This window comes from Patagioenas fasciata, chromosome 1 (genome assembly GCF_037038585.1).
Source record: "Patagioenas fasciata isolate bPatFas1 chromosome 1, bPatFas1.hap1, whole genome shotgun sequence".
Classification (NCBI taxonomy): Eukaryota; Metazoa; Chordata; class Aves; order Columbiformes; family Columbidae; genus Patagioenas; species Patagioenas fasciata.
Window position 1 is genome coordinate 98,307,501 of NC_092520.1, and position 15,468 is coordinate 98,322,968.

General features: G+C 36.4%; 1 protein-coding gene across 8 annotated transcripts in view; it reads right to left on the reverse strand.

Annotated features, from left to right (window-relative positions):
* KDM6A (lysine demethylase 6A) overlaps positions 1 to 15,468 on the reverse strand; it is a 155,247-nt gene that overhangs the window by 40,495 nt on the left and 99,284 nt on the right. For 4 of the 8 annotated variants that reach the window (XM_065860515.2, XM_065860506.2, XM_065860498.2 and 1 more), the window contains exons 9-17: positions 15,035 to 15,128; positions 10,378 to 10,504; positions 7,687 to 7,785; positions 7,097 to 7,316; positions 6,410 to 6,544; positions 5,813 to 5,968; positions 5,082 to 5,171; positions 2,356 to 2,460; positions 1,399 to 1,794 (exon numbers count right to left, since the gene is read on the reverse strand). In XM_065860515.2, the coding sequence (XP_065716587.1) occupies positions 1,399 to 1,794; positions 2,356 to 2,460; positions 5,082 to 5,171; positions 5,813 to 5,968; positions 6,410 to 6,544; positions 7,097 to 7,316; positions 7,687 to 7,785; positions 10,378 to 10,504; positions 15,035 to 15,128 (1,422 nt within the window). The remainder of the gene's footprint in view (positions 1 to 1,398; positions 1,795 to 2,355; positions 2,461 to 5,081; positions 5,172 to 5,812; positions 5,969 to 6,409; positions 6,545 to 7,096; positions 7,317 to 7,686; positions 7,786 to 10,377; positions 10,505 to 15,034; positions 15,129 to 15,468) is intronic. The other 4 variants (XM_065860541.2, XM_065860559.2, XM_065860533.2 and 1 more) reach the window with 2 other exon arrangements.

The window sequence follows — 15,468 nt, forward strand, 5'->3', positions numbered from 1 at the left end:
CTACGTAGCTTTATTACTGATGAATAGTTTTTTTAAAATCAAGAGTTCATCTGGTACCTATGGATAATGTTACAGATTCAGCAACTTTGCTGCGACTCTTCTCTGAACACACTGTGCACAGAACCAAGATGCAAAGGATACAGAAAATGGCAGCACAAGCTTTCCTTGGAACAGCTACCCAGCATTTTCAAAACCACCACCTCTATGGAAAGAGGTCAACACCTATTGCAATTTACTGCTCACCTATTTGTGGACACTAGCACCCCAGACATTTAATACAAAGCAGACACCTCTCTAGCAAGCGCAGAACTTCTTTCATACAATACAGAGAAAACAGAAGAGTGAATTCTAATTTAAAAAACAGGCAGTGAGGTTAACAGGCTCCACATTCCCCTACCACGCTTATAAACCATGTAAATAGTGCTACCAATATGGACAAAACATCACATTATAACACTGTTTAGTTCTGAATAACCATGTTTTACACAAGCAGTTCCGTTATTATCTCAGCCTTTGTTGCAGTATATGTGCAGTTAAGCATGTATGCATTACCTGTACTACAGCCCATTCTCAATTCTTCAGCATTAAAGTAACATGGAATATCAATTAAATAATTAATTTATGCAGTTTTAAAGAAGAAAACAATATTTTATCAAGCTGCTTAACCCATCTGGTAAAAGTGAATTAAACCATTACTATATCTTCCCACAGCATAACTCACCACATACACAAGCTGTGTCTTGGAAGGTAGTAATTTAAGCTGAATTAAAAAAAACCAACAAAACAAACAAAAACAAAACAAAACACATACACACCAAAAAAAAGCAGGCAAAAAGAAGCGCTGTACCTTCAAGTTCTAACACACACATACACAAAACACCCTTACACACTTTAATCCCTATGGATTCTTACTGGCATTATATCCTTCTGCAAGTAACTGTGCCAGACTGACTTCTGGATACTAATTTTGAAAGATCATACAGAAACAAGAGGTAGGTAACAATTATATCATGACAACAACGTGATGTCCAAAGTAACTATGACACGCAGTTTCCTATGAAATATGCACATTCATGCTACATGAAAAACAAAATCACATAATCTCCCGTTAAAGAAGCAACAAAAAGCTATACAAGTATTCCTTTTTAAAGAAACTTTTCTGCAGCTGCCCTCTTTGATTTATGACCATACCTTTTATCCTGGAATTAGTTAATTTAACACATAGATTTTTAACATTAAAATGTATCAGCCAGGTTTAACCTAGTGTAAGGTTTATTTGCATCTAGGTCATCAACTTCAGGAAACAGAAAACATGTGTTTACAAATGAGAGACTTCAAAAGGCAACTTGCTTAGCAAGCCTCTTTAGCACATTCTATGAGTAAACTGAAATTGTATACCTGAGTGGAGTTAGATAGTTGGTTTTTCCACGGCTCCTCTGCGCTGCTGGTCAGGTTTGTGCGGTTATGAGGTAGAGAGAGTGCGTTTCGCTGCAGGTAAGGCACGTTTCCATTACTTCCACTTTCTGTTACGTGATTATTGCCTATCAAAATAGTGTCTGTACTACCCAGCGTTCTTGCTGTGCTGCAGGGAATGGGGCCTGCTGGAAAGGGTCCATTAGCCATAGGCTGCCCAGGGCAGGCGGGACGGATTCCACGCTGAGCGACATTAGGCACTCTGGTTAGAGCAACCTGCGGCTGCTGACCAGAGACAGAGTTTGTAGGCAGTGATGAATCAGCTGTTGGCCCATTAGGAATTCCAGTAGATCGTACCTGTGCAACTCCTGTTTGTCTCATCTAACAGAAGATGAACAAAGCACAAGAATATTAGCTGCAGAATTTAAAAAGTAAAGATTGTACAAGGCTTGTGAACTTCATTGCACTGGTCAATTCCAATTTTATACTGATTTCAAGATCTTCTCAGTTGCTTTTGAGAAACTGATGATTGTCATGCTCACAAATGTGCTGAGCGAATGTTAAGGTAAAGCTACCTGTGCACTTTTCTTCTAAAGCTGGACGCTAAGAGAGAGAGAAGTGAACGATGAGAGGAGGAGGAGGGATATGCTGTAATACGGCTTACTGCAACTGAGTATTTTTCAAGTAAGACTGCTTTGAGATGTATCTACACACTTTAGTTTGAAATTGTGGCTTGGAAACTTCCATAGCTAAACACAGCTAAACCTGCTACATTTCAACCAGTAAAACACAATTACACTTTATGCAAAAAAGATGACTTAATATAACATAGTAAAAGGCATGAGAACTCTGTGCAATAGAAATTCTTCAGAATTTGAGAAACACAACAAACACTGCTACTGACAAAAGTTTTGTAGAAGAGAAAAATATTTTTGTTCTCACCTGCTGGTGTTGCTGCATCAAGACAAACTGACTCTCCAGCTGTTCCAGCATAAGTTTCTGTGCTGGATTTAAATTATTTCTGTTTGCACGCAGCTGTTCCAAGTGCTGAAAAAACAGCAGTACAGTTCAGAACCATTAAAATTGACATGTGTTCTTTAATAACTTTATTGCATACAATACTAAAAATTACCCACAAAGACAAGACATTTAAAACTGAAAACCCGATTGAGATTTCTGTTGCAGAGTCAAACATCTTTCAATACACTATTCTGTAATGAAACCTTATTAGTTACTAAAACTAAACAGACTTTCTAAATATTATCACCACATTAAAGTCAAGTGTACCAGTATTGTAAAATAAAACTACATTCAAGTATTCCTATTTAAATACAGAATTCTTATTATGTATGTTTTAACACTTTCTGTACTGTGCCAGTCTTTTATTAATACTAACCAATATGAAGTAAATCCAACCTAGAGTCACACATGAAACCTTCTCTAGAAAGAACAACAAACTGAGGAAACTATACAACTTAATTACAGAGAGCAATATCTTAAGTTATGATACTGAACTCATTTGCAACTGATGAACTTAAGTATGTATTACCAAAAACCTGACCTTTGTATTCATTTTAAACTACTCAGCATACACCATCATATGACCAGTAAGTCTGCTGCTGTTAAGTGGTATGCCATAATTGCTGAAATTGTGGAAAGCAAAAGCGCTGAGAAGCAAAGGGGGAGTGTGGAGAGGAGGGCAAAAGTTGTGCTACGCAAAAGATGACATGTAAACATTTTTCTTGATTGTTCTTAAATACTAAGCTACTTCACATCACTATAAATCTTAAAGAAAAAAACAACCAAATGCATGCACACAAAACCAACCAAACAAAAAAACCCACAACCCCCCAAAAAACCCTCAAACAAAAACCAAAAATCAAACCAACCCCCACTAAAACCAAACAAATCAGGTTTCCTTTAGCTCCTTTCAGGTCTGCATGTATTATTTTTTCATCCTTCTTGTCTCCTTTGCTTTGATTATGATGTATTAGTAATGCATAAATGGAACTGAAGTATGACTATTAAATAACATGTTTGTTCTGCTTTGAACCATTGTATTTGCAAACTATCAACTAAAAACACCCCCAACATTGTCTGAAAAAGTGGTTAAGGATGGTTCATGCCAAACTCCCTGGATTAACAGTAGCTTCCATTCTGAATTCCCTCTGTAGGGTCTGCAATGAGTAAGAGTAATCTAAATATGCATATACGATTGTGAGCTGAAAACTGCGTCTCCATGGGCGTGCATGCATCAAGTACACAGAAGGCAAATCAAGTCCTCTTCAGTTGTTATTTTGCTTTTTAGAAATGTCTAAATACAGTAACGAGATTCAGACAGACTGATCTAGCACACAGGTCAGCAGAAGCAAGTCTGCACCCCTCTCCAGTGCTGTGGGTGCAGCAGCTTTGCAGGCAGCACTGTTCTTGCTGCCCACCAGTTCCCTGGAACCAACACCCATCCCTCCTCTGCTGGCATGTTGCAGCCCTGCAGGCAACTGTGTGGCCACAGCCCTTCTGCTTCTGTCAGCTGAGCCATTTGGTCCATGTTATGTGCCATATTCATCCAGCCTCTGAGCTGCCACTTTTAAAAGGCTGACTTAGAAGATGCAATAAAGTGTTTACTGACTCCTTTTGCATAATGTCTTTTTGGCTTTCCTATTTATACACACTGGAACTTCATCAAGGTATTGCCAGCAAACCCAGGAACCATACTTAGAGAAGCCTACTTAGATATTGCCTAGAGGGGAAAGTTAGATCTGGAAAAAGGTGAAACTAAAAAGGGGAAAAAGTAGTAGCATATAAAATAAGCAGAGAGAAATAATGAGAATGCATGAAGAGAGAGATACGGAAGAGTGATTAGGAAGGACAGGGAAGGGAAAAATATGCAGTGAAATAAAGCCAATACTATTCAGATAGATAAACAGCTGAAGAACTATACTGGGGTTGAGGGGAACACTGCTCAGTCAATCAGAATGCATTCTGTCTCTGCACTGTGTTCCTTTCTATTTTTCCTTGCATCCAAAGCAGTATCTGTGATACATGGTTAAGAGCTTCCAGCTAGGCCTGATTTTCAAAATAGGGAATTCCTGCTGAAGCTCACTGCAAGCCCTAATGAACTGAAGAGACAACAAAACATAAGAACAAAAAAGACCTGAAATAATATTTCAAAAATAAAATCTAGCATTTCATATATTAGACAACGTAAAATGTAGAAAAGCAGTACCACATTTCATTTGAGTAACTACATTTTGTAGAATGTGCATGTTTGTTTATGCAATTTGATAAAAGAAGCTACCTCAGAGGAAAAAGACAGTATTAGAATTCTTTACACCTCCTTCAATATCCCCCACATTACAGCTAGTATCAAAACTCACTTGGCACACAAGTGTGGCAATTTGCATATGTATCTTTAAAACATCATACAAAAAAAGAGCTACTGTATGTTTCTGCTAGACATAATTTATTTTACTACACAACTAATCTCATATAGAGAATCTATAAATATCAGTACAACTTGAATTCCAGAGTGGGAATTATTTGGGAAGTATTTCACACTGCCTTTCAGAAATATGAAACCGAAACATTTTTTGGATTTATTTTCTTAAACGAAAGAAAAGAGATACAAAAAATACATCAAAGCTTCTGAAGATCTTTAACATACCTACCTGTAATTTTTGTGGTGTCAAGCACCAAGAATGAATTTGTACAGGAGGATGTGACACTGTATGGCCACTGCTCCAAACATCTGAAGTATTCTGAGAGGAAACATTACATAAAAATGTGTGACTATCAAAGGGTCAACATAATTTCTTTTCCTATCTAAATTTTACTTATGAAAGAACTAGTCATTGTTTTAAGAATAACAATATAAACAACGAACATACTAAAACATGTCAAGTCACTTTCTACCATTCCCATACAGTATCAGAGTACTCAAAGGAAGAGGTGAAATGATATCTAGTATCATAACAAGAAACAATCAAATCAAATTACGCAATTAACTTAAATGTACACTACTTTTAAAACTGAATACTTTTTCTACTTAACACTACTACATGATGATGAAACACTGGCATTCTAAATATAAGCAAAGGCAATAGACAGGATGACATGATTGTCTCCCTTTCTCACTATCATCAGAATATGATTGTACTTTTTCAATTCTACAACTACGATTGCATTTAAGTGCCACAGATCTGCATCACCCTTAAGTGCTTCCTGTCTGAACTGTAACTTGATCACTGAAAAATGGTTTTTTAAATTCTTAAAAACATTCCCCACCTTGATGCCAAAGGATGAAAACTTACAGCACAAATTCTGTGCATGCTGCATCACTTTTATGTATATTTCCATGTAATTTTGGTTAGGGGGCTCTTTAGTTCATCAGAATATATACCTTTGTTGGACTAGATGTTCTTTTCCTCTTGGCAGGACTGGTCAGGTCATCTACTTGGCTAGAAGGAATCATGTGTAGTGGCAAGGATTGCTGTGAAATTGGTGTTTGAGTGAGGCCTAGTACAGGTTCAGTATTTGGATGATGAGGTTTACAAGCCTAAGAATCACAGAAGGAAGACAAAAATATGGTTCTATATATTCTTAATTGTTTCCTTTAAATGATATATTTTAACAGCCCACATATATTAAAAGGGCCGAGCAGATATTCTGAAGATCATCTCAATAACTGAAAAATCAGTTTCCATATGGTCATCAATGGAGGAATGTGTACCTTTCATGGGATTATTAAACCACTGCAGCATTTCCATTTAAGATGAAATCTTTTAAAATCATGAAAATCCACAAAGGTTCTAAATTGGTACCCCCATATTTCTCCCATATTATAGGGAGCTTCTTGATCTAGTATCCCTTTGCAAATAAATCAAGGGCTTTTCATTAATAAAAGCCAGTCCTGTGCTCAATGAAATACGCTTGACCAATACTGATTGTAAAGAACCCTTAAAGCTGGGCACCTGCAGAACATAACCCAACTTCTCACCTGCTGTGCTGTGTTCATGGCACCCTGCCTGGAGGTAAGCTCTGCGGGGATTGGTAGGCTCCATGCCTCCTCAATACTAGGAAGTAATTTAGTTTTATTCTGTAGACTACCTTGTGGAAGGTTACACAACTGAGCCTAGGAAAAATTATGTAAAAAGCAAATTTAACACAAGCCTACTTTAGTAAGAGCAAGTCCATGAAATCTTCCTAAATGCTGTAGCTAATTATGTCTTAAAGAGAGGATAGATTTAAAATTTGGCGTTTTAGAAAGGTGCTAAGTATAAAGAGGGTAACCAGAATATAAACCTTTGTGAGAATCAGAACAAAGATGAGCTCTGGATTCAGAGGTCTCATAATTCCTTTTTTCTGAAATTGCAAACAAGAGTGAAAGATAGCGTGTATGTATTCTATGTTATGAGAACTTAAAAATGAAGACAATACAAAGAAAAAAGCAAAGTGATGTAAAACAGTGTGCTTTGATTAAATGTGCAAAATAGGGTTTATAAGGAATTAAGATTCACTTTAAAATGAAGAAATAAAATATTACAGGCTATGATATGCTTACAATACACATGAAAACAGGTTACACACACCACAAACAATTGCAAGTTAAACTTGTGTATTATTTCTTCCCTCCCCTCTGCTGTGTATTTAGAAGAGTATTTCCCACTTAAAACTTTAGTTTTACCTGTAAATACTTTATCCGTGCTGCAAGTGCAGAGGTATTACTACAATTTTTGCTCCTAGTTGCATTTAAGTAGCATTTAATGGCATCCTGAGGCTGGTTGCAGGACTCATAGAGTGTGCCTAGGTCCATCCAGGCTGCAGCATGGCCATGGTCCAATTGTACAGCACAGATATAGGCCTGTAAAGCATCCATAGGCTGATTTTGCTGTTGATACAGCACACTGAATAGAAAGATTAGTGAAGTTGAGAATTAATAACAAAGTCAAAATACAAACAAGTCACATAAACACATCCCCTTCAAAACCCTTAATAAACCTTGCCCTTATATAAAGCATAGTAATAAGCATAAACACCACATATCTTAACATGCAAAGCTCACATATACATACCATATTCAGTATTTTAAAAAACTGAGAAAGCAATTTTTTAAAATTTAAACTTTAAATCAGACAAGTCTGACAACATGAAGATATAAATAAAAAAAGCTTTATGGTCCCCCTTGAGAGCACGAAAGAGTTAATAAGCTGATATTGTTTACTTATATACATTAGCATTGAATTATATCACTGTATTACCCTGTATCATTCTTACCCTATAGAACACCATGTATCTGCACTTGCTTCTGATTTATCAATAGATTGCCTATAAGATATAAAGGCATCCTGAACTTTCCCAATACTTGAATAGCACCTGGGAGAAGAAAAAAAGAACTTTGGTAATATTTATAGAAGGTCATAATTGAGGAAGGCTTACCAAGACCGATCCGATAAACGTTAAGTCATGAAAATAGTCATCTAGATGAATCAAAAAAATTGCTGTTTCTGAATGTCACGCATAAACAGACTCAAACATCTTAATCAATATGTACTACTAATTATTTATTTGAGAAGTACTGCAAAACTGCTCAAACCCTAGCTTACCGCATTTGTAATGAAAACAGATTTTAAACATTTTCAAGACTTATATTTCTTTCATTTGTGATTACTTATTAGTCAATAAGAACAATATTTATCTACAGACAACATTATAAAGAAACAATTAAGTTACCTATTTTATCAAAGAAATGGTTATGAAACTTCATGTTCTATATGAAGTGTTTCAGAATTATGATGATGAGATATTAACCAACTCAGGATGGGTCCTGATTGCCTGGGAAGCTTTTCATGTGCATTCTCACATCTCAATAAGACTCAGGTAATGAACAACAAATTAGTGGGTTTTACTCCATATATAAGCAGAAATATCAGAACTCTTAAGAGAGCTACAATTATACTACAGGGAATAACACCTATATTTTAAAACTAAAAGTTTCAAATAAAGACAATAATAAATAAATATATATATATATACACGCACACACAAGTTCAATCTAGAATAGCTCTGCTTCTTATATATGTTTGTAATAAGCTTCCCTGTTGAAAAAATAACCAACAGCTTTCAGAACACTTAAGTAACAACAGAAAATTTATTCTAGTAAAAAATGAAAACCAAGCAGAAGAGTACAGGCACAGGTTTTACAAACATGCTATACTCTTTCACATATTCTTGAGGTACATTAGGAAAGGAATACAATATAATCTACCAGGACCTTGCCTAAAACCATCCATTAAGTTAGAACACAAAGTTTCAGAAGATAATTTTAATCGCAGTCTAACCCACGTTCAAATAGACATGTTTCCAATGGTCAATTTATCAGATACAGGATGACTCTGATTAGGACAGCACTAATATTAAGCACCCAACAAAACTTAAAACAGTGATGGATTTTTTTCAGTGGGGGAGGAGGGTGGCAGTGGTATGTTTCTGAAAGGTAGTTTTAAACCATCTTGCTATTTGGTTTGGACAACCAGCACAAGAAGAAAAAACACAAGGGAATACATGAGGAAGGAAAAAGAGGAAAAGCAGACACACAACCCTGTTCCTTTCCTCTTCTGCCAGCATATGGGCTGAAGGAATGGAGCACAGAAACATTTTTGTTCTAGTCCTCCCTGCAGAGTATAACAGATGCTTCCACTTGATTTTTTTCCCCATTTCCTGCATTTCTCCCCTTTCTTTGCATGGTCCTATGTTTCACTCTAACCATGCAACAGCTGAGGTACAGTAGAAGCATGAGCATGGCAGCTGCGCACACGTACTTCATGGAGCCCTGGCTCTGTCCTGCTGCTATGTAAGAACCCAACTAGCTCAAGGCATGCGGAATGGGACCACTGATGAAAAAAAGTTTTCAGCTCAGTAGATGACAAGCCAGATGATCCCTGGCCCATTTTCCCTTTTCCCTCCACAGCTGCTCCAGCCCTCTGCCCTTCACACTGAGTGCCCCTGTTCTTCCCTTAGACTGCAGACAGCTGGTCCAAGAGCCCCTGCTTACAGGAACAGGTGGAGGAATATAATTAGGATGACAAACCCAAGAGTAGGTTCCAGTTGTATGTGCCAGAACCTCCAAGAAAGTCAGCTAGGAGATACTAAGGTTAGGATATTAATTTTATTTTTGCATAGTTCCTTTCTAATATATTTCTCAACAGAACTGACCTGCTCACATATGGACCTGACTTGCCCTCAAAGCCTTCTCTGAAACCTGATTATTTCAAGAGTGAGCTTGTCTGCTGGTTTGTGTACTCTGTGTTCTTAAAACGTTGACCAAGAAAAGTAATCAAATTTATATGACTTACATAATTTTCCAGTAAAAAATTCTGTCTGATAGTACAGAATTAATACAACACTGAAAGAGATATTAGAATGGAGCAACCTGAGCCATCTTGGCGTAATATTTAGTTGCAATGTATGCTGTTTAGAAATGGACAATACCTGAGAAAATAGTTGTATTTTAGTGCAATAACTGATTGAGATTAGAAAGGAGATTCTAAGAAAGAGATAAAGAATCATGAGAAAGGTATGAAGAAAAGTAACAACATTTACAAAGCATTTAGGGAAAAAAAAAGGGAATAGAAGATGTGGTAGTATTAGCAGGAACAGGTAAAACCAGGCAGAGCAGACTCAGGTTACTGTAAATGTGTAGATTGAATAATAACTACAAAAACACAGGACCACTTGGTTTACATACTTAATTTCAACTTCTAATTTATATTAATCCCAAATATGTTAGCACCTCGTCTTTTTATACACTTTCCAGAAAACTAGACTTCAGTAGATACACATACATCCTTTCCCTTCATTTTTCCTCTGAAAATATTAAGAAGAAAAACAACATAAGATACTCACAATAATGAGTATCATCAAAAGATTTACAGATATGGTTACAGCATCTATAAAGTCACTTCTCACCTTCCAAGGAAATACCAGGATTGACCAGAATTTGGATCTGCTTCTAGAGATTTCTGGAGATATTGTATAGCATAGCTTTCCTTGGTTGCCTTGTCTCCAAGCTGATCCACGGTGTGATGCATCCAGCCTACAAAAAGAACCCACAAATGGCAGAAGTGAAATTCCCCAAGACCATCTAACACTTTGGCAGAGCAAGACATTCATAACATGATTTCCTCTTTAATAAGAGAAATATAGAACAACAATATCACTTACATATAGTATTATGAATGAAACTTTTAAAGTTCTATACTACAATTACATGACAAAAGGACTCCAGGTCAAAATTAATTTCAAGTGCTTTAAAAGCGTGGGTGTTTTTTTTTTTTTTTGTTTAAATAATTTTCTATGAGGTTAGTAACACATTATAAACTGATCAATCTTATAATAGAGGATGTTAATCTGAAAATGTAAACTCTTTTCCCCTCTGAACACAGATACCTTCCCTGTCATTGTGAAAAACGCCACCATTCTTCCTGTCACATACATTAATTAATTGTACATTATGTTCAGTTTTCTCCTTTTCTTCTAAATCCTCATATTTATCCCCTATCTACATTTGGGCAATTCCCCAACAGAACATTGGTAAGAATTTTTGTATCTCCACTTAAATCTTTCTTATATTGCCATTTCATCTTCATTGCTACAATATCCCTTCCATTCACCTCACCTCTCACTTCATAACAAACCAGCTAAAAAGATCACTTTATTTCCTTTTCTAACCATACAGCATATTCTTTCAAATGTGTATTTTCATTTCATTACACTAGACAAATCATTCCTCTGCTCCTTAAAGGCCTCCCACAATCTACGCTCTCATATAATCTTCTACGTGCCATTAAAATTCACCTCTGCTCTAGCACTGATGCAAGGCTTGGTTACCATTTCAAATGAAACACCTTCGTCACCTTCTCAAGCCACTCTTCATCTACCCCTACAGAATTCCTTTAAGCAGTCACAAAATCACCTCAGTGCTGTTCACAACATGAGTACAAGGAAATCCTTCATAACAGGCAGCTGGCTTGCTGAAATCACTAATTAACGACACGGGTTAGCAATGTCTAAGTGTTTGATTAATCTCCGTGCATTTGTCTCAATAACTCACTGCTTTCAGCCAACATCTGTAAAACGTAAGACGTGACAGTGGATTGTCCCTATGCTTTTATAGTGTCCTGCCAATAAATGGTCCCTTGCGGAACACTATGATATCAGTTCCATGAAATATCCAAGGTTTCTATAAAGTTTTGAGTACCTACAGAGTTGGACACACATCTGCACTCAATGTCCATTTAAAATCTCTGTCAGGTAAACTTCAGCACCCTAAGCTTATCCTTTTTGACACAGTCTAACTACATGAACAGGTAATATCACTCAAAAGATCCAGATGAAATTCAGATCTCATCTGAAATGCTGGACAATGTAGGACAGGCTGGGAACTGATGAGTATTTGCACCCTTACTTCACTCTCTGTAGTCACACTACACCTTAAATATTTTACTCCACCTGTTATATTTTATTCCATGGGCTTATAGCTTCTTAACAGTCACAGTGATACTTTTGCAAACGGAAGGCTAACTTCTAAGCTTTAAAAAAGGCAATATAAAAGAAAATTGTATCTATTGAACAACTTGTGCCTGACATGTCTTAAGAAGTATCACTTGGAAACTGTGATCAGAAGCACAAGATTGAATATTTCATGGACTGCAAGAAATGTTAGGTTAGTACCCAAGTGCTTATAGTGCTGAAAAAAAAGAGTATCTTGTCTGAAGATGAAGTCAATCTTTGCAGAGACATAACATAAACAACTTTGTCTCATGGACTTCATAAACAAGCTATGATTTTGATTCACATCTCAAGTCACTGAAGTTCTACGTATACAGAATGTACATGCGTAACTGTACACCAAGGATAAATGTATCTGGTGCAGTGTCAGGCAAGGCCTGAGATAAAGGTAATAGAGCTCAGGGAATATTAAAAAAAAGGAGTAAAAAAAGACATTAAACAATTTCCTGAATCTTTGGAAATGTGTGGTGATGACTATTTTCTGTTTCATCAGACCCTTGACGGATTGAAAGACGACACGTTGTATCTTTGTATCTTTACTGATATTCACTGATAAAAAGAAAGAATCTATTTCTAGGAGACAGAAACTAGAATTAGCACTCCCTATCTAGTTTCACCAATGAAACAAGAGTTGCTTCCCAATTTTACCTTCCTGTGCAGGGAAGTGAAAAGGCAGAAAACAAGAGAGAGGGCAAGGGAGAACAAACAAAAAAGTTTTCTACTACAACAGCACAGGTAAAGGAAACTGGATCTCTCTTCTCATGCGTAAAATGAACATACAGAAAGAAGGTGATGTCCCATTTGCAAGACCTAACTCAAATTCTCAACAAGCATCCTGACTCCTCATCCACTCTTGGGACATTTTTAACATAATAACCAAAAATTTTGTCCATTTGTCACCAATGTTCCACGCTCTTTCCCAGGTCTCTACAGTCTAACTTGTAACAAATCCCACTGTTGCCTCACAAAGAGGATGTGCTAGCCTAGCTCATGCTGCAGGGATTTTTTTATGCTTATCAATCATTCTCATGCTGAACTTACGGCAATGGCTTTTACCCCAATAAACATCATCATTTCAGTCTCCTAAGAGATGAGCATCTACCCCATTTTGGCATCTCACACGTGAGACAGCACCTAGGAATTCTACCTAGCCAAAAATCACTGGGAGAGTGCTTTCAGAACTTCTAAGCAGGTGCTTACATTGTTCGTACAGTCTTCTTTATGCAACTGCTGAGTATGATTGGAGAAAGAATACCAGGGCAGATTTGATCTTCAGTGTCATTAATTTAATATAATTTTAGGCAAGCAGGGAAAAAAAAATATTGTTTGGAAAGCCTATGAAATGGCAAAAAAGAAGAAACTGCTCATATCTAACTGTACAAATCTTACTGTTACTTCTACCCAAACTAGTCAGCACGCATCAGCTCAAACGAATGCTTATTATGTGAGAATCGCAGGGTTTTCCTCTGCAGCAATCTGCTTTGGAAGCCAGCAACAAGAGCAAAGATTTTAATAATTCTCTCACAAGACATCTGAACTCATCTAAATGTCAACTCTGGCTCCATAAACATTAAGTAGCTAAGGAAAATTATAAATAAAGGGTATATATTTTGATTTGGTTTTGCCAATAACATTATGGCAGAGGGTAGGTATTTTCTATGACTTTTTTCTAAGCAACATGCACCCGCCAGACTACGCCTTCCTGAGGAGGTGCTTTTATTACTGGCTGCTAGAGACTAAATCTGCAATACACACCATAAATACCACTGTTAAAGGTGAAGAACAAAAGCAATGCTATTATTCCTTTAACGTTCTGGTTAAGACCACTCTGCCCCTTTCTCCACACAGAAGGTACCCACACTGCAAAACCAGGTGACCTACGCTGATTGAATAAAGAGAGTTAATCCTCAAAGTCATTGTTCTTTGCTAGCACAGAGACCTGCAGTAGGATTTTATGCATACAGCCATGAGCCTTTGCTCCTGATGTGGCAACATATATCAAATAGAGTTGAAAAAGCATTGGCCAGCTATTTTGGGAAGCTTGTCTTCCATTGATCATATGCACAGCCTCTCTGGTTGAAATTGCTGACAATTTATACTAGGTGAGATAATACCAAGTTAAAAAAAAATTCCTGCAGTGAACTCCTCCAGGAGTTGCATTTGTGATTTCACACAGAAGAATCAAAAGCTAAATAAATTAGCCCATTCCAAATCCATACACAACATATATTACAAAATAAAAAGCATTCTGGCCGTAACTCAGTGCCAGTTACTAACTTGAATTAAATGACCACTATGTGAAGTGGGGAAAAAAATAAAAATGGGCATAAGCAGGCTAAAATAATATTTAGAATAATAAATTAGATGAAGAACATGGAGAAAGTGAATGAAGAAGTTTTGCACCGGGTTGAACAATTTTAACAAATATTCTGGCAATACTTTTATAAGGCATATAGGACAAAAGCAATTTATTCTACCCATCCATCAGAAAATTTGGTCTCAAAATGATATATCAGCTTTCCATAAAGGCAGAAGATGAAAATTAAAAAAATACTACTTTTTCTCTTTTTATGTGGCTTCTTTTACTGAATCTGATGATAAACCTTTTAGTTACAGGAATAGGTTTTCATTAAGTACTGTAATTAAAGAGAAAGGTAAATTTTTTCATTTTCTTCTGTTCTGCAACAGGGAAGAGTATTTTGGTTTATAGCACTTAGTCTGGGTATTCAAGGGATGTCCTCAGAAGCAGAACACAGAATTCTAACTGCTGCATTCCTTCTTTGAAAAAAACAAGCTCTCATTACCCAAAACCTGTAACACGCGTACTCTAGCAAGTCTAAAAACTTTTTAATTTTCTAAGTTTAAGTAAAATCTTTTTCTTTTCCTCCCCTAGTATTTACTTAATTATCTACTGTTATGCATTCTATTTTGGGTTAAAATCTCTATCATACTCAGTGATTAAGACTCACTTTGGGAACGGAGCCTTAAAAAACACTGCTGGAGGAAAAGATGGGGAAAAGAAACACACAGAAAAATGTAAGTTAATTTTACATACCTAACTGCTGTAAGACAGTTGCTTTTACTTGTGCAGGAAGGTTTTCGATCTGCAAAAGTTGTTCATAAGCTTCCTTTGCAGAGTGATACTTTCTCTGCAAAAGGAAAACAGTAAATGGATTAATCATAAAGCCTACAACAGACCATCAATAGCAACGATTTCACAGCACTGACAGCACACGAACACATTGACAAAAAATTCTAGAACTTTTTTTTTTGGCATACAGTGCATATGAAAGCTTTAATGAATGATGTCTATATACCGCAAGGGAATAACTTTCATAAATGTAGTATTGAACATAAATTAACTACCTAAAATAACTGAGGGATATTTGCAAATTATTAAATTGGGTCAACTCCTCATATATGCATTATGCTGCTTATACTAAAATGAATTTACTTTTTTTTAAGGGGAATCCTTGAATGTGAGTATAC